This window comes from Doryrhamphus excisus, chromosome 17 (genome assembly GCF_030265055.1).
Source record: "Doryrhamphus excisus isolate RoL2022-K1 chromosome 17, RoL_Dexc_1.0, whole genome shotgun sequence".
Lineage (NCBI taxonomy): Eukaryota > Metazoa > Chordata > Actinopteri > Syngnathiformes > Syngnathidae > Doryrhamphus > Doryrhamphus excisus.
Genome location: NC_080482.1, coordinates 14,551,886 through 14,576,761, shown reverse-complemented (window position 1 = coordinate 14,576,761; position 24,876 = coordinate 14,551,886). Strand labels below are relative to the sequence as shown.

Genomic DNA, 24,876 nt, shown 5'->3' with positions numbered 1-24,876 from the left:
GGCAAACAGGTCCGAGGTGACGGGACAGACCAGAGGACCCTTATGAACAAAATCAAGAGGAGGAACTGTACCTCGCCCAGATGTGGGATACCGGGGCCTTACCCTGGAGCCAGGCCCGGGGGAGAGGCTCGCAGGCGAGCGCCTGGTGGTGGGGCCTTCACCTGTGGGGCCCGGCCAGGCCCAGCCCGAAGAAGCCACACGTGATCTCCCCCTCGTAGACCCACCACCTACGGCGGCAAGCAAAAGGGTCCGGTGCATTGTGTGTTGGTTGGCGGTCAAGACCGGGTGCCTGGGCGACCTGATCTTCGGCGGCCAAGTCTTGGGACATGGAATGTCACGTCTCTGGTGGGGAAAGAACCTGAACTTGTGCGAGAGGTTGAGATATTCCGACTACACATAGTCGAACTCACCTCGACCCACAGTTTGGGTTCTGGAACCAAACTCCTCAAGAGGGGCTGGACCTTGTTCTACTCTGGAGTTGCTGCAGGGGAGAGGCGGCGAGCTGGTGTGGGCTTATTAATAGCCCCCTGGCTTGGTGCCTCTGTGTTGGAGTCAGCCAACCGCGTACGCGCCAAACTGCAGTTTCTTGGAGTCCATCAGGGAGGTGCTGGAGAGCACCCCAGCTGGTGACGCCGTCGTTCTACTGGGAGACTTCAACGCCCATGTGGGTAATGACAGTGTGACCTGGAGGGGCGTGATTGGGAAGAAGGGCCTCCCTGATTTGAACCTGTGCGGTGTGATGTTACTGGACTTCTGTGCGAACCACTGTTTGGCCATAACTAACACCATGTTCGAACACTGGGATGTCCATAAGTGCACTTGGCACCAGGACACCCTAGGCCGCAGGTCTATGATCGACTTTGTAGTCGTATCATCAGACCGGCGTCCGCATGTTCTGGACACACGGGTGAAGAGGGGCTGAGCTGTCAACTGATCACCACCTGGTGATGAGTTGGATTGGGAGGATGCTGGAAAGACCTGGAAGACCCAAACGTTTAGTGAGGGTGTGCTGGGAACGTCTGGCAGAGTCTCCCGTTCGTCGAGTCTACAACTCTCACCTCCGGCAGACGTTCACCTGCATCCCGGGGGAGGACCGGGATATTGAGTCCAAATGGGTCATATTCCGTGCCTCCATTGCTGAGGCGGCTGACTGGAGTTGCGGCCGCAAGGCTGTCGGTGCTAATCATGGCAGAAGGCCCCGAACTCGATGGTGGACACCAGAGGTCAGGGCCGCCGTCAAGCTGAAGAAGGAGTCCTATCGATCATGGATGGCTTGTGGGGACTCCGGAAACAGCTGGCAAACCATCCGGCGCCTCAGAAAAGGGAAGCAGTGCCCTGTCCACACTGTTTACAGTGGAGACGGGGGCCTGCTGACCTGGAATGGGGATGTAGTCGGACGGTGGAAGGAATACTTTGAGGCCCTTCTCAATCCCACTGACATACCTTCCACAGAGGAAGCAGAGTCTGAGGACACATATGTGGACAGTGCCATCACCGTGGCTGAGGTGTATGGGGTGGTCAAAACGCTCCTCAGTGGCAAAGCTCCAGGGGTGGACGAGTTCCGCCCAGAATTCCTCAAGGCTCTGGATGCTGAGGGAATGTCTTGGCTGGCGGTCTCTTCAAAATTGCGTGGAAGTCGGGAACAGTACCTTTGGATTGGCAGACCGGGGTGGTGGTCCCCCTTTTTCAAGAAGGGTGACCGGAGGGACCGGAGGAGTACGGGATTGGTGGCGCGCTACTACGTGCTATCCGGTCCTTGTACAAACGGGGCAGGAGTCTGGTTCGCATTGCCAGTAGTAAGGTTTGGTACCCCCAAAAGGGGGGAATATATTGTAAAATGACTACTCTTTTGTACATTGCATATGAATTTTCTTTTTGGTAAACTCTAGTTGAACTTAAGAGGGCTACGTGATTTGGGGAGGCCAACGTGACCTGATTGTTACACAAGATGTTTTCGGATGTGTTTGGAGTAAGGATCGACTGATACATCGGCCGGCCGATATATCGGGCTGATATTTGCGTATTTTCCTTGTATCGGTCGATACGCGCGTGGGTTCGGCGATGTATTTTTCCACCGCATGATTTACAGTCAGGCAGCTTTGTGTTGCCCCGGCCGCAGAGGACCCCGCAACACACGTGGTCGCGGTACCCCGCCCCCACTGTTGAATCACAACACAAACAAACCATATCGGTCGATCCTTAGTTTGGAGTCCAAGATGTTCTGCCAAAATACTTAGGTCCAGTCAGGAGACATGACCAGATCGGGACTGAATTCTGGAAATCCACGTCATTGTTATTGTTCATGAGGTCTATATAAGTGCTGTATTAAAAAAACACAGGGACCCCCTTTCCTACAACTGCAGAGGTGTTCGTGTTGCATTATTTGCCAACAGGCCCTCTGTGGAAAAACATTTGGAACCCCTGTATTTACATATTTTACATTTTAAAAAGTTGACTTAAATAATTACATCCAATCATAAAAAAGGAACATTTATGGAAATCAAAATCTGAAATGTAAAAGTGTTGTTAATAATTGTATAACCTGTATTATCATTTTTGCATAGCTTAAATTCGTCACTGGACCAGCCAGGTCACCAGTCACCAGTAGCAAGCGGAGCACCAGACAAGTGCCCCCAAGATCACCCAGAGAGCCGATGATTCCCCACCCAACCTTTTCACCAACATTGAAAGTTAGTTTGAAAGTTCTGGCTACAGAAGCCCTGGATGGTAGCAATGATTGACATGGAAGGTTACCTGTCCACAGCAATGGCCACCAGACTGCACATGGATGCAACCACAGAGATGCAGATCATGGAGTCAAACACGTTGTCCATGTGTCGGATGAAGTGCTCCTCCACCACCAGCTGTTTGTTGTTGAGCAGGTAAATCACCACCGTTTCCCAGGCGTTGGACACGCTCACTAGCATGTCAGCTACAGCCAAACTGGAAAAACAACACAAGGAAAACTTTCACCATGAAGTGTTTTGTTCTCGGAATAGAAGTGTATGAAATACTGTATCAGGAAAACCTGTCCTTACCAGTTATTTACCGATATACGTGTGTCAACCTCGTGTAACAAAGGTTCGACCAACGGTCGTACCCTTCTCTCCAGCTCCCTGGAATAGACTTTCCCAGGGAGGCTGAGGAGTGTGATCCCCCTATAGTTGGAACACACCCTCCGGTCACCCTTCTTGAAAAAGGGGACCACCACCCCGGTCTGCCAATCCAAAGGTACTGTTCCTGACTTCCACGCAATGTTGAAGAGACGCGCCAGCCAAGTCATTCCCTCAACATCCAGAACCTTGAGGAATTCTGGGCGGAACTCGTCCACCCCCGGAGCTTTGCTACTGAGGAGCGTTTTGACCAACCCAGATACCTCAGCCACGGCAATGGCACTGTCCACATATGTGTCCTCAGACTCTGCTTGCTCTATGGAAGGTATGTCAGTGGGATTGAGAAGGGCCCAGTCGAGGTCAGCAGGCCCCCGTCTCCACTGTAAACAGTGTGGACAGGGCACTGCTTCCCTTTTCTGAGGCGCCGGATGGTTTGCCAAAACCTTTTTGAGGCCGACCGAAAGTCGTGCTCCATGGCCTCACTTGCGGCCACAGCTCCGGTCAGCTGCCTCAGCAATGGCGGCACGGAATATGGCCCATTCTGACTCAATATCCCGGTCCTCCCCCGTGATTGCAGGTGAAGCTCTGCCGGAGGTGAGAGTTGAAGACTCGACGAACAAAAGACTCTGCCAGACGTTCCCAGCACACCCTCACTAAACGTTTGGGTCTTCCAGGTCTGTCAGCATCCTCTCCCGCCATCTAATCACTGGCAGTCACCAGCTGGGGTGCTCTCTAGCACCCCCCTGATGGAGCCCAAAGGTGTAGGGAAATGACCCTCTCGTTCACCAGGGCTGACTCCAACACAGAGGCACCAAGCCGGGGGGCCATTAATAAGCCTACACCAGATCGCCGCCTCTCCCTTGCAGCAACTCCAGAGTAGAACAAGGTCCAGCCCCTCTCAAGGAGTTTGGTTCTGGAACCCAAACTGTGGGTCGAGGTGAGTCCGACTATGTCTAGTGGAATATCTCAACCTCTCGCACAAGTTAAGGTTCTTTCCCCACCAGAGAAGTGACATTCCATGTCCCAAGAACCAGATTTGGCTGCCGAAGACCAGGTCGCCCAGGCACCTGCCCTTGACTGCCATCCAACACACAATGCACCGGACCCTTATGCTTGCCCCCGTAGGTGGTGGGTTTATGAGGGAGGGTTGCGGGTATGCTATGCAAAAAGGCGGGGTACACCCTGGGCTGGTGGTGAGCCAATCACAGGGCACATATAGACAAACAACCATTCACACTCACATTCATACCTGGACAATTTGGAGTGGCTAATTAACCTAGCATGCAAACTCCACACAGAGATGCCCAAGCGGACTTGAGGGATGTCCCTTCATGACTGATGCAACATCTGCACATTTCATTTGCTATGTCTTTTGACGCCCCTGCACAATCTGACGCTCTTATGTCCCATTGAAGAATCATGATGGCGCCTCCTTCACTGTGCCATGTGGAAAACATCTCAGGTGGGATCTCTTTGTCATGCCAGTAACATGATAAACATTTCTTCCACCATGTCTGGTGGAATGGGTGATTTTGTGGCCTTGAAGAAGATGATGCCTTTGAAGACCTGAAGTTTCAAATGACTGTCTTACTGTGTCCATCCTCAGCTTGCTTATGCAGCTCACCAATCCCAGTGCGTTCAAAGAGAGCATGCTGTTTGCCTTTGCTATCAAAAGATCATGCCGGTGTGAACACTTGACACAATATCACATTTATGCCAAGATTGTGCCTTTTAAAGTGTGTGCTTTTAAACTTTTCATCAACAGTGTTTATTAGTGATGGCGACATGAAGCCCCATGAGGCTTCGGACCATTTCAGTCAACTGGTTGGAGAATGGATTCATTTCTTGAAGCTTCATGTGCACACGACACCACCTGCTGGCCTTGGATACAATTACAGGCGGCTGGATCTTCATGTGTGATGCATTGAATGCTGATCTGTTTTGGCTCTTGGAAATGATTATGTACTACAAAAATTTGTATAACCATATGATTAATCTACAAAGTGTAAGATAACATATACAGTACATATAAAATACTGAATGTTTTCTTGTCCATAAATGCCATGTATCATGTGCTATGGCTAGCTTCATCATGGTTATATGTCACCTAGCTGGCATGGGCTCAGGGAAAGTGCTTGTGTAACTAGGAAGATGGATGCTTGTGGAACTTGGACAGAATATGGGAGATTTCATTGATTTTTATTCAATAATAATTTTTTCTTAATTTTTGGTTTGAGGCGATTCCTCTTTTTTGATACATCTCCACTATGCTTTATCTTTGACATCCATGTCAACAAGGGCCTCATCGGCTCTTGTTTTCTTGTGGCTGATAAAAACGTGTGCTCTTTCATTTGCACAATGAACATAAGTTATGTTAGTATTACTGTAATATATTAATATTATAATGTAGTACTATTAACCTTACCATGGACGGGTGAAGGGCCAGTTTTATCTTCATGTTCGTGAACATGATGAGGTGTTATTATTGTATCCCAATAAGCACTTCTCCTCTCAATAACAATGAGAAACAGTACAAATACAGGTTTTGAAATGCAAACATACTGTAGGAGCTATTTATTAGTGTGTTCCTAGGTTTCTGATATCTGTTGATTTATTTTTTGTTGTTGTTGTTTTGTTTGGATTACTTGATAATATTTTCTTGTTATTTATTTATTTATTTGTTTATCTATCATATTTTGTTGGGGTTAATTAGTAGTTAATTTCTGGGTTTATTTCATTGGATAACACCCTGGGCACCTGCAATCTATTTAGGTAGGCAGTGCTCACAGGACCAGCATGCACCGGGGTGGGCCTATGGTTTTTGTACCAGCGCAAGAGAGGCAACAGGAAAAGGCCCTTGTTCCTTTTTTGTTTGTTTGTTTGCTTGCTCGGTAATAAAAGGAAAGAAGAAGAAACGGAACAAGATTGTTTGGACAATGACTCAGTGGCCTTTTGATTATAGTGTAAGTTACGTTTATTATTTTAGTGAAGGACAAATAGCCACTACACATACCATCTCTTAATAGTGTTGGATTTGGCTTCCTGATCAAGTCAAAATGTTCCCACACAGGAGAAATTTTCCTCTTTCTAGCTGGCTCCATATCTTCTCTCTCTGAACTCCAAACTAACGTAACCGTAGTAACCAAACCCTCCAAACTATCAACAAACACTATCCACACGCTCAACTGACTGACTCTCATCACAAAACCCCACATTTTAATTTAAGCCTGAGGGGTTTATATCGCTGAGTGACGGGCAAACTGAGTGACGGGCAAATTCTGAACCTTTTCCCGAATCCGTCACGTGGTACAGCCGGGCAGCGAGGCTTCGGATGTCGTAAATTCTGGCCCCTCCCCCAATGAATCACGCCTCGGTACACGCTTCGCGGAAGTGCCCACTCGATTACTCGACACACGCTTCGAAGCCCCGGCACCTCTTGGAACAACACTAGTGTTTAATATCAGATTGACTTAGAAAAAGACATACTTCATAAGCAAATGGCCACAAATGGCCCCCAGGCTGCACTTTGGACAGCTCTGGTGTCAGCAGTCATACTATGTAATATTGTGGTGTGTATTGTTGGATGTGTGTGAGTCCTTACCTGCAGACAAAGAAGTACATCGGCGAATGAAGGTTCTTGTTCTTAACAATGGCTGTGATGACCAGGATGTTCTCTAGCAGGGAGATGATCCCCAGAATCAGAAAGAGCTGAGAGAAAGCAGAGTGGAGTATGTTGGTTTTTCACATGGGCTATGAGTGATATCTCTGCTTTCCTTTGAAATCGCACCGATAAAGACCATCCATCCATCCATTCATCCATTTTCCTCCGCTTATCCGGGTCCGGGTCGCGGGGGCAGCAGTCTTGGTAGGGAAGCCCAAATTTCCCTGGCCCCGGCCACCTCCTCCAGCTCCACCGGGAGGACACCAAGGCGTTCCCAGGCCAGCTGTGAGACTATAATCCCTCCAGCGTGTCCTAGGTCTGCCCCGGGGCCTTTTCCCGGCTGGGCATGCCCGAAACACCTCACCAGGGAGGCGTCCCAGAGGCATCCGGACTAGATGCCCGAGCTACTTCAACTGACTCCTCTCGATGTGAAGGAGAAGCGGCTCTACTCTGAGCCCCTCCCGGATGACTGAGCTCCTCACCCTATCTCTTAGGGTGAGTCCAGCTACCCTACGGAGGAGACTCATTTCAGCCACCGGTATCCGCCATCTTGTTCTTTGGGTCATGACCCAAAGCTCATGACCATAGGTGAGGGTGGGAACATAGATCCACCGGTAAATTGAGATCTTTGCCTTCCGGCTCAGCTCTCTTTTCACCACGACGGTCCGGTACAGCGACCGCATTACTGCCGAGGCTGCACCGATCCGTCTGTCGACCTCACGCTCCCACTTTCCCTCACTCGTGAACAAGACCCAGAGATACTTAAACTCCTCCACCTGGGGCAGGACCTCATTCCCAACCCGCAGGGAGCACTCCACCCTTTTCCGACTGAGAACCATGGCCTCTGATTTGGAGGTACCGAGTCTCATCCCAGACGCTTCACATGCAAACCGTCCCAGTAAACGCTGAAGGTCACAGCCCGAAGAAGCCATAAAAACCACATCATCTGCAAATAGCAGAGATGAGATTCTAAGGCCCCCGAACCGGACTCCCTCAACACCTTGGCTACGCTTAGAAATTCTGTCCATGAAAATTGTGAACAGAATCGTTATTAGACCATAATATTCTCTCTTCTCTTTCTTTCTCTCTCTCGCTCTCTCTCACACACACACACACACACACACACACACACAAGATACACAACTGGCTGAATGGCGCGGCACGCCAGATAAGGAGACACCTTGCTGTGCACACATCAGAGGGTACCCCCACACAGCAACCCTGGCGAGCACATACCTCCACTGCAATGTGGACTTGCTCACAAGATGCAGGTTTCATGGTGCCGCTCTTGTCTGAAGGCAGGCTGGAGTTGGGGAGGTAAGCCAGAGTGGTGTTACCCAGGAACACCTCCTCTTGGTAGGACCTGGCAGACACGTTCATCCCTGCTGGGGCTCTGGTCCACCTCACTGTTTTTTCAGCTCCCAGGCCACTTCATTGCAGGCTGGCAGTACCAATGACAGAACAAGTCAAAGTCAGATACAAACCAAACCAGACATGACAATGAACATCAATGCTGTATAGAAAATGGAGAAAAGGTTGGAATCCTGGAATGTGAGCCTCAATGTTTTGATGCTGGGGTGGTTTGAACGGATTTAGAAATGGACCTAGTGGACCTATACATGCATTTTCAATGGTAATGGTAATGGTAATGGTAATGGTAATGGTAATGGTTTTATTTCATTTGAACATGCATCAGATTACAATTGAGTGCATCCCATAATCAGTTCACAGTTCCACATGTCCAAAAGGAGTAGGAAGAAGCAAAGCTTATTAAATCCTACCCCTCCATCTGGTACTTTTACAATCACTGTTACATTTGTTCACTTCCTGCTTTCTATAATACAGTTTAAGTTGTTTTTTTTTTAAATAATGTACCTCGTACCGAAGTACGAGGTGATATGAGCATCCAATGCCATAATGTGTACCATAGTGCGTGTCAATATAGTGATATATATAGCACATCATGACTGGTTCAAGACTCTTCATCCTTGTATTTAGCAAACATCAACTGCTTGTATTGTTTCTTGAATTGGCTCATCGTTGTGCATTGTTTGAGGTCCTTACTCAATCCATTCCATAGTTTGATTCCACATACTGAAATGCTATGGCTAGCATAACGTAGTCCTAGCATAGAAGTGTTTCAAATGTACTTCTTCCCTGAGATCATATTTCTCCTCTCTTGTAGAGAAGTATTGGATGACATTTTTAGCTAATTGGTTGTTTTTAGCCTTATGTATTATTTTAGCTGTTTGAAGATGAACTATATCAGCAAGTTGAAGTATTTGTGATTTTACAAATAAGGAGTTAGTATGTTCTCTGTAGGCGGCATTATGAATTGTCCTTACTGACCTTTTTTGCAGTACATTTAGCGAGTGAAGATTGCTTTTATAGTTAATACCGCATATTTCCACACAATATGGTAATTGAAAATGTGGGATTACATAAAATGGGGGAAATTACACAGCCATTGAGCCCTGAATGAATCACAACATTTTGATGCCAGAGGCAGGATTGGAAGCACACATTAAGTGCTTTATGCACCCTATAAACCTTACAATTCAACCTACCCTGCATGCAGCAAACCCATGTGATGTGCTTGTTCCACAGATGAACAAGTACTGAAGCAACAGGAATGGCAACTGCTGGCCATGGATTTCTTTAGGAACTGTCTTCGGGCGAGAGGTGGGTTACACCCTGGACTGGTCACTAGACAATCACAGGGCACATATAGACAAACAACCATTCACACTCACATTCATACCTATGGACAATTTGGAGTCACTAATTAACCTAGCATGTTTTTGGAATGTGGGAGGAAGCTGCACAGATTTGGCCAAGGGTGGAATCAAACACGGGTCTCCTAGCTGTGTTGCCTGCGTATCGTAGTATTGGTCATACAATATACCAATATATTATTGGTCACTGGGTGTCAGTAATTGTTTAGTGAGATAAGCACCAGGTTTGACCACTGGAGCAACAGGTGTGAGTCATTTCACAACAGGCACAAAAATAGTTTTTTCCAGAGACCTTTGTGGCAGCACACCAGCTGTTCGGAGCATGTGCCCAAATACAGTGCACCTTGCTGGGCCACATCAGGTGGCTTCTCTCCATCTATATTCTGGTTCTCCTGATAGTAGTAGCAAAGTGCTAGCAGTCATGTCATGATATTTGATTAGGACAAACCAACAGGTACACTTGGTCAAATCCTAATTTGTTACAGTCCTTCTTGCCGGTGTGCACAAACTATAAACTATAAATAAATAAATAAAAATAAAGGTTATCAGTAAAGGTTGAAATGACAAGCTGAAAGTCAACTCTGAACCCCCAACGTCACTTCCTGTCCTCTTATGGAACCCATTCATTATGACACACATGAGCCGTTTTTACTCCTATTATGCATACTGGGTAATAGGTGTGTAAAGGCGACTATAGGGGTGTTATTTCATGTCTAGAGGGCTCTCATAATGTTAAAAAACGTATTTATAAGGTTCAATTCATTCATATTGAATCCTACTTTGTAGAAAGGGACATATTGCGGTTGGGTCGGGAACCAAATAATCTGTTCTTTTAGACTGTTTGGGTTTTTAATTCTATTACAAAATCCATCCGGGCTGTCACACGGCTGTCCAATTGTGCCCACCTCACCCCGACAAAATGTGTGTTTGTCCAGTGAAGCAGAAAAAAGTGTATTTTAAAGATCAATGTCATTCTTGTAGCTTATACATATAAGTGGAATTATTTTATGAGAATTAAAAAATGTTACCCTTAGCCATCATTGACATTTAACTCATGCAGTCCTGTTGTCACTGTTGTTGTTATGGGAATTGTTGTTGCTGCTGTTTTTGTCTCTCGCTCTCCAGTTTCCCTTCTTCTTCTTTTCTATGTTTCTTCTTGCTCTGATTTTTGAATGGCCCAATCGATCTTCTGGTGTTTTGCCACGCTCCCACACAGGACGTGCTTTTGTTCTGGAGACAGCTGGGAAATGAAGCATGCTCCTGACAGGACACGGTGGCTATGGGAAAAGAAGGCGTCAAGTGTTCATGTCCTGGTCTCAGCTGATGAGAGGGAATGAGATGGTTCCTCTTCCCTGCAGGCAACCACCGACTCATGACTTGTCAAACAGATCATGCAGGAATGTCAGGTGACATTTGGGACTTTTTATAACCCCCTTCAGAGCCACGAAGATGGCGTATTTATATCCACCATAGCAGAGATTTTCCATATCCTTTTTGAGAGAGCTTTTAAATATAACTCAGTGAATGATCACTCATCCATCGTCTTGAGTCATGGGCTGACCATACTTACATGCTCACATGATGCTGGAGGATTCATCAGACATGCTTTATCATTTCTTGAGAACATTCAGAAAGGATGATTATTAAAGTACTGCCTCAATGCACCTTTCATTCATGAAATGTACAAATGGCAATACCAAAATACAGGGCAATTGTAATAAAACATTTAATCAAAATTGCAAACTCAATGTAATTTCTCTTTTAAAACACATTCAATTAATCATTATATTACGACAAATATTATTGTATTACAATACTGTAACTATTAATTGGAAATTCCCCAGTTTTTGAATGTTTCATGGGAGCTGCGATTTGTCGTACTTTCTTGACGGTCATTGAACGCACCGATACACTTTTCTCCGATGTACAGATGGACGTATGGATATATTTGGATGTATTTTCCCCCTTTGTCTTTCATCCTATATTTGCTCCTGAATGCTGATACTATGTGGGAATGCATAAAGGTAAGATTGGATGACTTTGAGTTCTAATGTGCATCATTGTGGTAGTTCCATGCTAAATCGCTAATGCTAGCTAAACACTGGACTTCAGCCACGGTCATCACATTGACAGCCCGTCAATAGCAGCTGGAACTCCAATTTAGCTGGCAGTTCGATGCAAAAATCATCAGAGAGATGTAAAAATGTGAAAACCAATGGTTAGTTGGGCCACTCTTATGCCAAGGTAGCACTGTATATGACAATAAAAACAATACCTGCACTGCTCCAGTCTCTGGCAGGCCATGTAATCCGTGATAAGTCAAACACAGCAACAGTAGATACAAATAACTTTGGTCTTACTACAAAAACCATCTGCCAGGGCTTTGAAGCTAACTTTACCAATCTAAATACTCTTTTCTTTCTCCATTTCCCATCAATATTTGTTCCAGCTTGTGGCTACGGAGTTACCGTGCTTCAATCAAACTACGGTGGGGGCCGAGGGTCAAACAGGAGGAGCGCACGTTAAAACATAGAAATAGTTGTTATTGTTGATAAACTGTGATAGACGTGATTGAGCTGTGAAGTGGCACATCAACTATTCATTCATTCATTCATTTTCTATACTGCTTTTCCTTTTTTGGCAACACTCGCTGCTCAATGTAATGAAAAACAACACTTTATAATAATCACAATAATAAACAGCCGGACGGTGGAGAGTGGTTAGCTAGCTGGCCACACAGTCAGGAGACCGGGATGACCTGGGTCTGATTTTCCGTTTTTCCATGCATGCGTGGGTTTTCTCCGGGGACTCCGGTTTCCTCCCACATTCCAAAAACATGCTAGGTGACTCCAAATAGTCCATATATAAGAATGTGAGTGTGAATGGTTGTTTGTCTAATTGGAAACATTAAAACATTTTTAAATACAACAGGATGCACGGCGCATGAGTGATTAGCGCGCAGGCCACACAGCTAGGAGACCCTAGTTTGATTCCACCCTTGGCCATGTCTGTGTGGAGTTTGCATGTTCTCCCCGTGCACGTGTGGGTTTTCTCCGGGTACTCCGGTTTCCTCCCACATTCCAAAAACATGCTAGGCTAATTGGCGACTCCAAAAAGTCCATAGGTAAGAATGTGAGTGTGAATGGTTGTTTGTCTAATTGGAAAAATTACAACATTTTTAAATACAACAGGATGCACGGCGGATGAGTGATTAGCGCGCAGGCCACACAGCTAGGAGACCCTAGTTTGATTCCACCCTTGGCCATGTCTGTGTGGAGTTTGCATGTTCTCCCCGTGCATGCGTGGGTTTTCTCCGGGTACTCCGGTTTCCTCCCACATTCCAAAAACATGCTAGGTTAATTGGCGACTCCAAATTGTCCATAGGTATGAATGTGAGTGTGAATGGTTGTTTGTCTATATGTGCCCTGTGATTGGCTGGCCACCAGTCCAGGGTGTACCCCGCCTCTTGCCCGGAGACAGCTGGGATAGGCTCCAGCATACCCCTGTGATCCCAGTGATATAAACCGTAGGAAATGAATAAAAAATGGATAGATGGAAGACAACCAGGACAAGATATAAAAAGAGGACATTTGCCACTTTTCCTGTAATTCGGAATCCACACGCAAATCTTCCAGCCATTGCGGTATATACGGTATATACTATACTATACTATACGGCGTTCAATCCGCCTCGGTCATGTTTGACTGTATGCTTGAATCCTCTCTGTGCCAATAAAAATGGAGCCGTGGGCTGCAAATGGCCGTGAAAGTCGTGTGTCATCATTTGGGATGATGACGACCACGGTACATCTCTACGGCACCAGCTGACAAACCAGCAGCACGGACTGTAATAAACGGATTCCAGATTCTTCCTTTGCTTTCCACAATGAATGGCGCCAAGACCAGAAGTAACATAACAGCCATATATGAGATGAGATGAGATGAGATGAGATGAGAACGCCAATAAAAACAAGCAATGCTTCAGTGGAATAAACAAAACACTCAAAGGACCAGAGCAGAAATACAGACTATGACATGCCAGTCAGGATCCATCAGCAATATTCTACGCTTGGAAAAGGCAATGTGACAATCACCAGTTACGCACAAAACTAAGAATGACAAACATTTCAGTGTGGGTGCAGAATTTCTACATATTGCACCTCAAACATAACTTCATCATCATATCTGTCAGAACAAGAAAACAACAATCAGTCATTTTACAACAATAGGGTCAAAGAAAGAAAGTCCTTGTTTATATCCGGATATATTTTCATAGCAAACCAGGGCTCTACATTAAAACCAAAAATGACTTGCCCATGGGGAATCCTTAAGGTGAGAACTACTTGCCCCAACTTGCCCCATGTAAAATGAAAAGACTGCCATAATGATATCATCTCATTTTTGTGGCATCACATGAGAACCTCAAATAAAGATTAAATGATTATCATGTCGTTGTTTTCCTACATAGATCATGACGTTGCATGGAAATCTGAATTGTCAAGAGACTTTTAGGCACTTTGCCTTGATGAATAAAAGTACATTCATGATTGAATAAACATTGTGCTTATTAAATAATAAATGACAACAAAAGTTATTGGGTAAACGTTCTTTACTATTGCAACCTGAGTCAGATCAAACTAACAGCTTTAATCACTGACATAAAGTAAAATAAACATCACATGATCTTAGATTGTGCCATCATTTGATTTGCTGCCGCTAATAAAATACTTGTTTAGGAGGCACTGCTTCATCACTTTTTGCTCTTTTCCTTCACAAGTTGTTGAAGAATTAGACCATGTTGGCAGGGACGCCATGATAGATGTTTTCCTAGTCAAACCATCGCTCATTGGTTGATCGCCAACAAGAACGGGTGTGGTTAAAACGCGGACTGTGGACTGCGGACCACGGTCTAAATAAACGATTCTGATTGGTCCATTTCAAGATTTGCAAGGATTGGTTTGCAAATTAGCACCGGATTTATGCAGTCCGTGTTTTACCAACACCCAACAAGAACCGCTTTTAAAAAAAACTCTTGGCAGTATGGCATGCCAAAGTGCACTTGCCCGACGGGAATATCACTGATTGGATTTACTTGCCCCAATTTTGTTTTAACTTGCCCCGGGCCATCGGTACATCGTTATTGTCGAGCCCTGCAAACAAATCATTTTGGAAAATTAGGTAGGGGAAGAAGTAAAAATATTATGTCAATAAAGTCTTAAATTTACAAGAGGAAACTTCACAAGAAGAAAGCTGAAATAGTCGGAAAATTAAAAAAAAATGTTAAAGGGGACCTATTATGCTTTTACTACTTTTGTGACCTATAAATATAGTTTCAATGTTGTATTCTCGTGTTAAACCATGCCAAAGTTTCAGTTAATGAGGTTTGCACATTTGGAAGTGAGCCCTGAAAGAAGTTTGGGATAACTGTTCCTTTGTGATGTCACAAAGACGCCACCATCAGGCACAAGTGGTTGGATTTCCTGATTCCCTACCAGCAAAAGAAAAATATTTTAATCTGACAATGGCATTTTACACTGCACTGCTTTGTGGTTGTGAGTGGCTAGTGCATAGGCCACACAGCTAGGAGATCTGAGTTTGATTCCACCCTCAACCATCTCAGTGTGGAGTTTGCATGTTCTCCCCGTGCATGCGTGGGTTTTCTCCGGATACTCTGACTTCCTCCTACATTCCAAAAACATGCTAGGTTAATTAGCGACTCCAAATTGTCTATAGGTATGAATGTGAGTGTGAATGGTTGTTTGTCTATATGTGCCCTGTGATTGGCTGGCCACCAGTCCAGGGTGTACCCTGCCTCTCGCCTGAAGACAGCTGGGATAGGCTCCAGCATCACCGCGACCCTCGTTTGTCTATGTTCCCTGTCTAGGCTTTGGTTTCCTTTTTGGACACTCTTATTTTGTATTGGACTTCCTGTTTTCCCATGTCTGCCTTGGTTGTTGTTATGTCCCACACCTGCCTCTCCCTGCGTGGGATCATTGTTGTTTGTCCGTCAGCTACTTGAGTTGCGTTTTCTTCTGCTGCTATTATAGCTAAAATAAATATTATTTACCTGCATTTGGTCCTGCTCTCTGCCTCCTGGGGTCGCACCGCAAAGCTCACAAGCCGAATCGTGACAGATGTCATAATATTAGAAGGGAAAATAATGTCATTATAATAGTAAACAAAACAAAATATAGTTTGGGAAAAAAAAGTATATTATGGGAATGAAGTCATAATATTACGAGACAAAAAATTACAAGAAGAATATTGACATAAATAAAAAAACACAGCTATAATTTTACAACAATAAACTTTAAATACTTACAATACCTACAGCCCTCTAGACATGAAATAACACGCCTATAGTCACCTTTCCATTCCTATCACCCAATATAGTAAACATAATAAGAGAGAAGAAGACATTGATAACCCATTTACCAGTTTCTAAATACGCTTTTTGACTTTACTAGAGCCCTCTAGACATGAAATAACACCCCTATAGTCACCTTTACACTCCTATTACCCAATATAGTAAACATAATAAGAGAGAATAAGATATTGATAATCAATTTACCAGTTTCTAAATACGCTTTTTGACTTTACTAGAGCCCTCTAGACATGAAATAACACCCCTATAGTCACATTTACACTCCTATTACACAATATAGTAGACATAATACGAGAAAATAAGTCATATCAGACATGGTCCTCTCCTCTACATCCTCCCACTCGGCAACATCATCCGTCGTCATGGCCTCAATTTCCACAGCTACGTCGATGATATTCAGCTTTACATCTCCTCCACCTCCATCAACTCCAATATCTACTCCACCCTTACCAACTGCTTAAACGACATCAAAACCTGGATGGAACACAACTTCCTCAAACCTAACAGTGACAAAACAGATATTATCATCATTGGCCCCAAAAACATCCGATCATCCACCCATAACTTCTGTCTCCAACTCGACAGTGCCACCCTCATTCAAACCCCGCTTATCCGCAACCTTGGTATCCTCCTGGACCCCACCCTTTCTTTTGAACCCCACATCAAACAATTAACCCGTGAACACATTACCCCTGTCCTTAAAAACCTCCACTGGCCTCCCGTCCCCCAACGTATCCATTTCAAAGTTCTTCTCATCACCTACAAAGCCCTCCACGATCTGACCCCTCCATATCTCACAGACCTGCTCCATCCACACAATCCCCCACGTCCCCTTTGCTCCTCAGACTCCAACCTCCTGGCACTCCCCTTTAAGACCAAGCTCCGAACCTGGGGAGACAGAGCCTTCTCCATCGCTGCCCCCAGCCTCTGGAACTCTTTGCCCCATTCACTCCGTGCTTGCCCTGACCTTCCCACCTTCAAAAAACCCACCTCTTTAAATCTGTTTTTAATGTCTAACTTTTTATACCTGACTGCTGTGCCCCGCCCCGCTTGGCCTTGTTTTAGCTCTGAATGAATGTTTGGATATTGTATTTTAATGTATCGTTTACTCTGTTTTTTACTCAACTCTACTTTTATTTCTTTTTTCTTCACTGTAAAGTGTCTTTGAGTACTCTGTACTCTTGAGAAGTATTGGATGACATTTTTAGCTCATTGATTATTTTTAGCCTTATGCATTATTTTAGCTGTTTGAAGATGAACTATATCAGCAAGTTGAAGTATTTGTGATTTTAGAAATAAGGAGTTAGTATGTTCTCTGTAGGCGGCATTATGAATTATCCTTACTGACCTTTTTTGCAGTACATTTAGCGAGAGAAGATTGCTTTTATAGTTATTAGCCCATATTTCCACACAATATATATATGATATATATATATATATATATATATATATATATATATATATATATATATATATATATATATATATATATATATATATATATATATATATATATATAATATTATATATATATATATATATATATATATATATATATATATATATATATATATATATATATATATATATATATATATATATATATATATATATATATATATAATATTATATATTATTATAGATATGGTAGAACCAGAGAGCAATAAAGAGTGTGTAGTGATTTCTGATTGAGAACAAATTTTGCTTTGTTCAATACTGAAATATTTCTGGCCACCTTATGTTGTATATTTGTAATATGAGGTTTCCAGCTCATATTTTCATCTATTGTGATCCCCAGAAATTTTAAATTATTTTAAATCTGAAGTACTAAAAGTTATGTATTGTTTATTATTCAATTTTGTGTGTATGTGTGTAAGTAATCATTGAGAATTTATTGTTGAATTATTTATATTTATGATATTTATTTCATAAATATGAGTTGTGTGAAGTTGCAAACACGGCAATAATGTGTCAGCCTTGCTGACTGTATTTTTCTCAAAAGCACCACGTTCAGTACTACAAGACGTTTTCCAACTGACTTTATATCACCAGGCAGACAAAAAAAAACACCCTCAGTGACTGATGCACGATCGTGTCTGCTGTCCTGTTAAAAACACCATCTATTTTATGAAATAAGTTTAAGATGTCAAGGTGAATACTGCAACTTATTAAGAGGGGGGTAATATTTTATGCCAGCCATGAACGCAGAATGCTTGATGCCACTATTGTGCGGCTTCAAGTGTACCTAATGTTGTGGCCAGTCAATGCCAGTAACTTTATATACAAACCAAAATAGAGACAAGCTGAAGAAAACGTGGAGGCATTGTGACAAACGCTGTGCCAATTGCACCTTGTGACTATATACAGTATAATATAACGAAGTCACCGGCTGAATGGTTGTGGCCACGTACAAGGTGTAGGCCTTTCCCCCCACCCCCTGCTGCACTGTTTTGTCGAAGATTTCACTGTGGCACGGAGCAATGGCTGCCAGGTTTGTTCATGTACGGGGAAAAGCTAACTTGCCTAAAGAGTTGAGCATCAGTCAGAAGTGATTGGAGTCGCAGATCATCGGTGAAAAGAAAAGTATGGGATATTTTGTGAACATGGGCAAAGCTGCCAAAACTATCCGCCAAACTGTTACTGAAGCCAGATGGCTTTCCAACGTTACTTAGTCATGTTGAAGAGTCAGACGCGCAAGCTGTCCAGGGCTCGACAATAACGATGTACCGATGGCCCGGGGCAAGCTAAAACAAAATTCAGGCAAGTAAATCCAATCAGTGATATTCCCGTCGGGCAAGTGCACTTTGGCATGCCATACTGCCAAGAGTTTTTTTAAAAGCGGTTCTTGTTGGGTGTTGGTAAAACACGGACTGTGTAATTCCGGTGCTAATTTGCAAACCAATCCTTGCAAATCTTGAAATGGACCAATCAGAATCGCGTTTTACCCACACCCGTTCTTGTTGGCGATCAACCAATGAGCGATGGTTTGACTAGGAAAACATCTATCATGGCGTCCCTGCCAACATGGTCTAATTCTTCAACAACTTGTGAAGGAAAAGAGCAAAAAGTGATGAACCAGTGCCTCCTAAACAAGTATTTTATTAGCGGCAGCGAATCAAATGATGGCACAGGTGAGTGAATCACATTGCTGTGACAATTTGAAGTGGTCACAATGAAACACCACCCATTAGATCCAATACCAAGTGCTGATTTTGCACAAGCTACAAAATCTAGCGCGTTCCATTTCTCGCTGGATTTTTCTCACCTTTGCTTCACAAATTATTGTTTGACAAATTGAGCATTTTTTTCTGGATTCAAAACACTTTACTAGTACACAAATGTGTCTATTCAATAATGTTTCATTGTGGTGCACAACTTATAAATATCACTGCTTACTACGACTACCATGTGTAAGGTAGTATGGCATGCCATGTTAACATACGTTTCAGACATTCCTCCAAATACAATGCATCAGTACTATTATCTGATGTATTATCAGCATATATTGATATATGATATCATTATGGCAGTCTTTTCATTTTACATGGGGCAAGTTCAGGCAAGTAGTTGTCACCTTAAGGATTCCCCATGGGCAAGTCATTTTTGTTTTTAATGTAGAGCCCTGCTGTCAGTAACAATTTATAATTTATCAGTGTCCTAACTGTGTTTATGTAGTATAAGGAAGTAGTTGTCTGTTGGCTGTGTAGCATTATAGACTGAAGTCCACAACTCAATAATTGAGCATAATAGATCCCCTTTAACATTGGGAGAGTTCTTTGTTTTTTTTTCTGGGTAGCACACTTCCTGCAGTGTTTCATCAATGTAATATTACTGGCACCTCGTGACCGGTGTAGAATACTACATATTATCACAACAAGGGGTGCTCCGATCGATCGGCCACTGATCGGTATCACCCGATACTTGCTTTAAAATGCCGATCATGCGCTCCCAGCTGTGATTAACAATTTATTCAATTTATGCATATCACTTATAGACAGGAGCAGAAAATACAGTCACATCTCACCACTCCACGCTTCTAATTACGTGGCTTCTCTCGATCCCGGAAAATGAATTTAGAAATGATTGCAGTTTTGTGGTTGACGCTACGGCAGATTATTAGTCAAATTAGTAGTATTTGGTTCTGGTTGTAGTGATTTGAATCATATATACAGTTTACATTGGATGCTTCATGTTCCAAATCTTATTTTTGATCCTACCCTTCCCCATGTAGACTTGTGTATTTGTTTATTTTTACAAGCATTTTTGCAACCGTTTTAACATCCACCTTTGATCTCACCTTTTTATATATGTATTTGAGCTTCTTCTCTGTCCTTAATTGATGGAACCTTCTGGAGCCAGTCCCACATTGTCAAGTCAGGTTGTCCATGAATCGCACCCTGTATTGTTCTCACCACTATTTGTGAATGTACTATCCATTCTATCCGTCCAGCAGTCACCTTTGCACCAACACTGACTGTATGCGTTACATCCATAAAGTCATCCGTCACCCTTCGCTCACTCATTTAGCATTTAAGCGGTTGGGGAAAAGAATATTAAGGGTGACACCTGGAAGCTAAGTGGTCACTTTTGACAAGTGCATGTCAAAGTATGTGGACGAACCGAGTGCAGTATGGATATCAGTATGGATATCAGTATGGATATATATATATATATATATATATATATATATATATATAATATTATATATATATATATATATATATATATATATATATATATATATATATATATATATATATATATATATATATATATATATATATATATATATAATATTATATATTATTATAGATATGGTAGAACCAGAGAGCAATAAAGAGTGTGTAGTGATTTCTGATTGAGAACAAATTTTGCTTTGTTCAATACTGAAATATTTCTGGCCACCTTATGTTGTATATTTGTAATATGAGGTTTCCAGCTCATATTTTCATCTATTGTGATCCCCAGAAATTTTAAATTATTTTAAATCTGAAGTACTAAAAGTTATGTATTGTTTATTATTCAATTTTGTGTGTATGTGTGTAAGTAATCATTGAGAATTTATTGTTGAATTATTTATATTTATGATATTTATTTCATAAATATGAGTTGTGTGAAGTTGCAAACACGGCAATAATGTGTCAGCCTTGCTGACTGTATTTTTCTCAAAAGCACCACGTTCAGTACTACAAGACGTTTTCCAACTGACTTTATATCACCAGGCAGACAAAAAAAAACACCCTCAGTGACTGATGCACGATCGTGTCTGCTGTCCTGTTAAAAACACCATCTATTTTATGAAATAAGTTTAAGATGTCAAGGTGAATACTGCAACTTATTAAGAGGGGGGTAATATTTTATGCCAGCCATGAACGCAGAATGCTTGATGCCACTATTGTGCGGCTTCAAGTGTACCTAATGTTGTGGCCAGTCAATGCCAGTAACTTTATATACAAACCAAAATAGAGACAAGCTGAAGAAAACGTGGAGGCATTGTGACAAACGCTGTGCCAATTGCACCTTGTGACTATATACAGTATAATATAACGAAGTCACCGGCTGAATGGTTGTGGCCACGTACAAGGTGTAGGCCTTTCCCCCCACCCCCTGCTGCACTGTTTTGTCGAAGATTTCACTGTGGCACGGAGCAATGGCTGCCAGGTTTGTTCATGTACGGGGAAAAGCTAACTTGCCTAAAGAGTTGAGCATCAGTCAGAAGTGATTGGAGTCGCAGATCATCGGTGAAAAGAAAAGTATGGGATATTTTGTGAACATGGGCAAAGCTGCCAAAACTATCCGCCAAACTGTTACTGAAGCCAGATGGCTTTCCAACGTTACTTAGTCATGTTGAAGAGTCAGACGCGCAAGCTGTCCAGGGCTCGACAATAACGATGTACCGATGGCCCGGGGCAAGCTAAAACAAAATTCAGGCAAGTAAATCCAATCAGTGATATTCCCGTCGGGCAAGTGCACTTTGGCATGCCATACTGCCAAGAGTTTTTTTAAAAGCGGTTCTTGTTGGGTGTTGGTAAAACACGGACTGTGTAATTCCGGTGCTAATTTGCAAACCAATCCTTGCAAATCTTGAAATGGACCAATCAGAATCGCGTTTTACCCACACCCGTTCTTGTTGGCGATCAACCAATGAGCGATGGTTTGACTAGGAAAACATCTATCATGGCGTCCCTGCCAACATGGTCTAATTCTTCAACAACTTGTGAAGGAAAAGAGCAAAAAGTGATGAACCAGTGCCTCCTAAACAAGTATTTTATTAGCGGCAGCGAATCAAATGATGGCACAGGTGAGTGAATCACATTGCTGTGACAATTTGAAGTGGTCACAATGAAACACCACCCATTAGATCCAATACCAAGTGCTGATTTTGCACAAGCTACAAAATCTAGCGCGTTCCATTTCTCGCTGGATTTTTCTCACCTTTGCTTCACAAATTATTGTTTGACAAATTGAGCATTTTTTTCTGGATTCAAAACACTTTACTAGTACACAAATGTGTCTATTCAATAATGTTTCATTGTGGTGCACAACTTATAAATATCACTGCTTACTACGACTACCATGTGTAAGGTAGTATGGCATGCCATGTTAACATACGTTTCAGACATTCCTCCAAATACAATGCATCAGTACTATTATCTGATGTATTATCAGCATATATTGATATATGATATCATTATGGCAGTCTTTTCATTTTACATGGGGCAAGTTCAGGCAAGTAGTTGTCACCTTAAGGATTCCCCATGGGCAAGTCATTTTTGTTTTTAATGTAGAGCCCTGCTGTCAGTAACAATTTATAATTTATCAGTGTCCTAACTGTGTTTATGTAGTATAAGGAAGTAGTTGTCTGTTGGCTGTGTAGCATTATAGACTGAAGTCCACAACTCAATAATTGAGCATAATAGATCCCCTTTAACATTGGGAGAGTTCTTTGTTTTTTTTTCTGGGTAGCACACTTCCTGCAGTGTTTCATCAATGTAATATTACTGGCACCTCGTGACCGGTGTAGAATACTACATATTATCACAACAAGGGGTGCTCCGATCGATCGGCCACTGATCGGTATCACCCGATACTTGCTTTAAAATGCCGATCATGCGCTCCCAGCTGTGATTAACAATTTATTCAATTTATGCATATCACTTATAGACAGGAGCAGAAAATACAGTCACATCTCACCACTCCACGCTTCTAATTACGTGGCTTCTCTCGATCCCGGAAAATGAATTTAGAAATGATTGCAGTTTTGTGGTTGACGCTACGGCAGATTATTAGTCAAATTAGTAGTATTTGGTTCTGGTTGTAGTGATTTGAATCATATATACAGTTTACATTGGATGCTTCATGTTCCAAATCTTATTTTTGATCCTACCCTTCCCCATGTAGACTTGTGTATTTGTTTATTTTTACAAGCATTTTTGCAACCGTTTTAACATCCACCTTTGATCTCACCTTTTTATATATGTATTTGAGCTTCTTCTCTGTCCTTAATTGATGGAACCTTCTGGAGCCAGTCCCACATTGTCAAGTCAGGTTGTCCATGAATCGCACCCTGTATTGTTCTCACCACTATTTGTGAATGTACTATCCATTCTATCCGTCCAGCAGTCACCTTTGCACCAACACTGACTGTATGCGTTACATCCATAAAGTCATCCGTCACCCTTCGCTCACTCATTTAGCATTTAAGCGGTTGGGGAAAAGAATATTAAGGGTGACACCTGGAAGCTAAGTGGTCACTTTTGACAAGTGCATGTCAAAGTATGTGGACGAACCGAGTGCAGTATGGATATCTATGGAAGAAGAAGTCACTCACCTCTCAAAGGAGCCCGGACTCAAATCCTGGGTGGTTTGGTGGATGTCTGGATGAGGAACATCACACTCATGGTTTTACCAATGAAAGTCAGGATGCTCCTGTCACACACTTTCACAGAGACACGGACAAGACAGAGGGCGGGGGGTTGTATGAGAGAGCTAGTGTGTGTGTGTGTGTGTGTGTGTGTAAGGGAGTTCGTGACAGAGGTTATGAATGTCATTGATTCATAGTGGGCAGTGCAGCACCACCAATCCACACTCCAGACACTATGGAAAAGATTAAGATTAAGAGATTAAGATATGCCTTTATTCGTCCCTCAGTGGGGAAATTTGTATTGCACAGCAGCAAGAGTACAGAATCAGTTAAGCAGTATAAAATACACAATATAGAAAAATAAACAATATAAACGACCCAAGTATTAACAAAAATCAACAGTTTTTCCCAGAGTTATATACAATACAGTATGTAGTAAAATGTACTGTATTTACAGGGAATCAGGGATTCACAAAAAATCTCAACCTGCGACCCACATTTTCCGATGGCCATTATTATTTAATGCTCGTCTTTCTCTTTCTGTGCGTTCTAAAGACATAACAACAGCTAACAAGAGCACACGTAAATAACCTATTAAATATGTTTCAATAAAATGGTAACATGGGAATATAAATGACTTACATGTAAGTGAGTGTAAAAAAGAATGTACATTTTTTTTAACTATAAGAATAATACAAATTAGGGAAGATATAGGCTTTTTTGTTGAAAACCGATATGCCGATATTGTCCAACTCAATTTCCAATACTGATATCATCCGATACTGATAGGTGTAACATGACATATGGACATATCTCCTGTGGTGGAATGTGTTTTCATTCATTTTCTACCGTTTTTCCTACCGGCGTCCAGGGGTGTACCCCGCCTCTCGTCTGAAGACAGCTGGGATAGGCTCCAGCATCCCGCGACCCTCGTAAGGATAAGCGGTAGAAAATGAATGAATGAATGAAATTACAACAATAAAGTGAAACAATTCCTCAAAAGGAAAAAAAATTGTCATTGTACAATGATGTCATAATATTAGCAGGGAAAATAATGTCATTATAATAGTAAACAAAACAAAATACAGTTTGGGGAAAAAAGTGTATTGTTAAAAAATT

General features: G+C 42.6%; 1 protein-coding gene across 2 annotated transcripts in view; it reads right to left on the bottom strand.

The window, feature by feature from the left end:
• mc5ra (melanocortin 5a receptor) overlaps nucleotides 1-23,803 on the bottom strand; it is a 30,727-nt gene extending 6,924 nt beyond the window's left edge. The window contains exons 1-4 of one of the 2 annotated variants that reach the window (XM_058053880.1): nucleotides 23,725-23,803; nucleotides 8,011-8,215; nucleotides 6,715-6,821; nucleotides 2,755-2,943 (exon numbers count right to left, since the gene is read on the bottom strand). In XM_058053880.1, coding sequence (XP_057909863.1) covers nucleotides 2,755-2,943; nucleotides 6,715-6,821; nucleotides 8,011-8,154 — 440 coding nt within the window. In that variant the 5' untranslated portion in view covers nucleotides 8,155-8,215; nucleotides 23,725-23,803. Of the gene's footprint in view, nucleotides 1-2,754; nucleotides 2,944-6,714; nucleotides 6,822-8,010; nucleotides 8,216-11,784; nucleotides 12,012-23,724 lie in introns of those variants that run through there. The other variant, XM_058053878.1, reaches the window with a different exon arrangement.
• Between the last annotated feature and the right edge of the window lie 1,073 nt (nucleotides 23,804-24,876).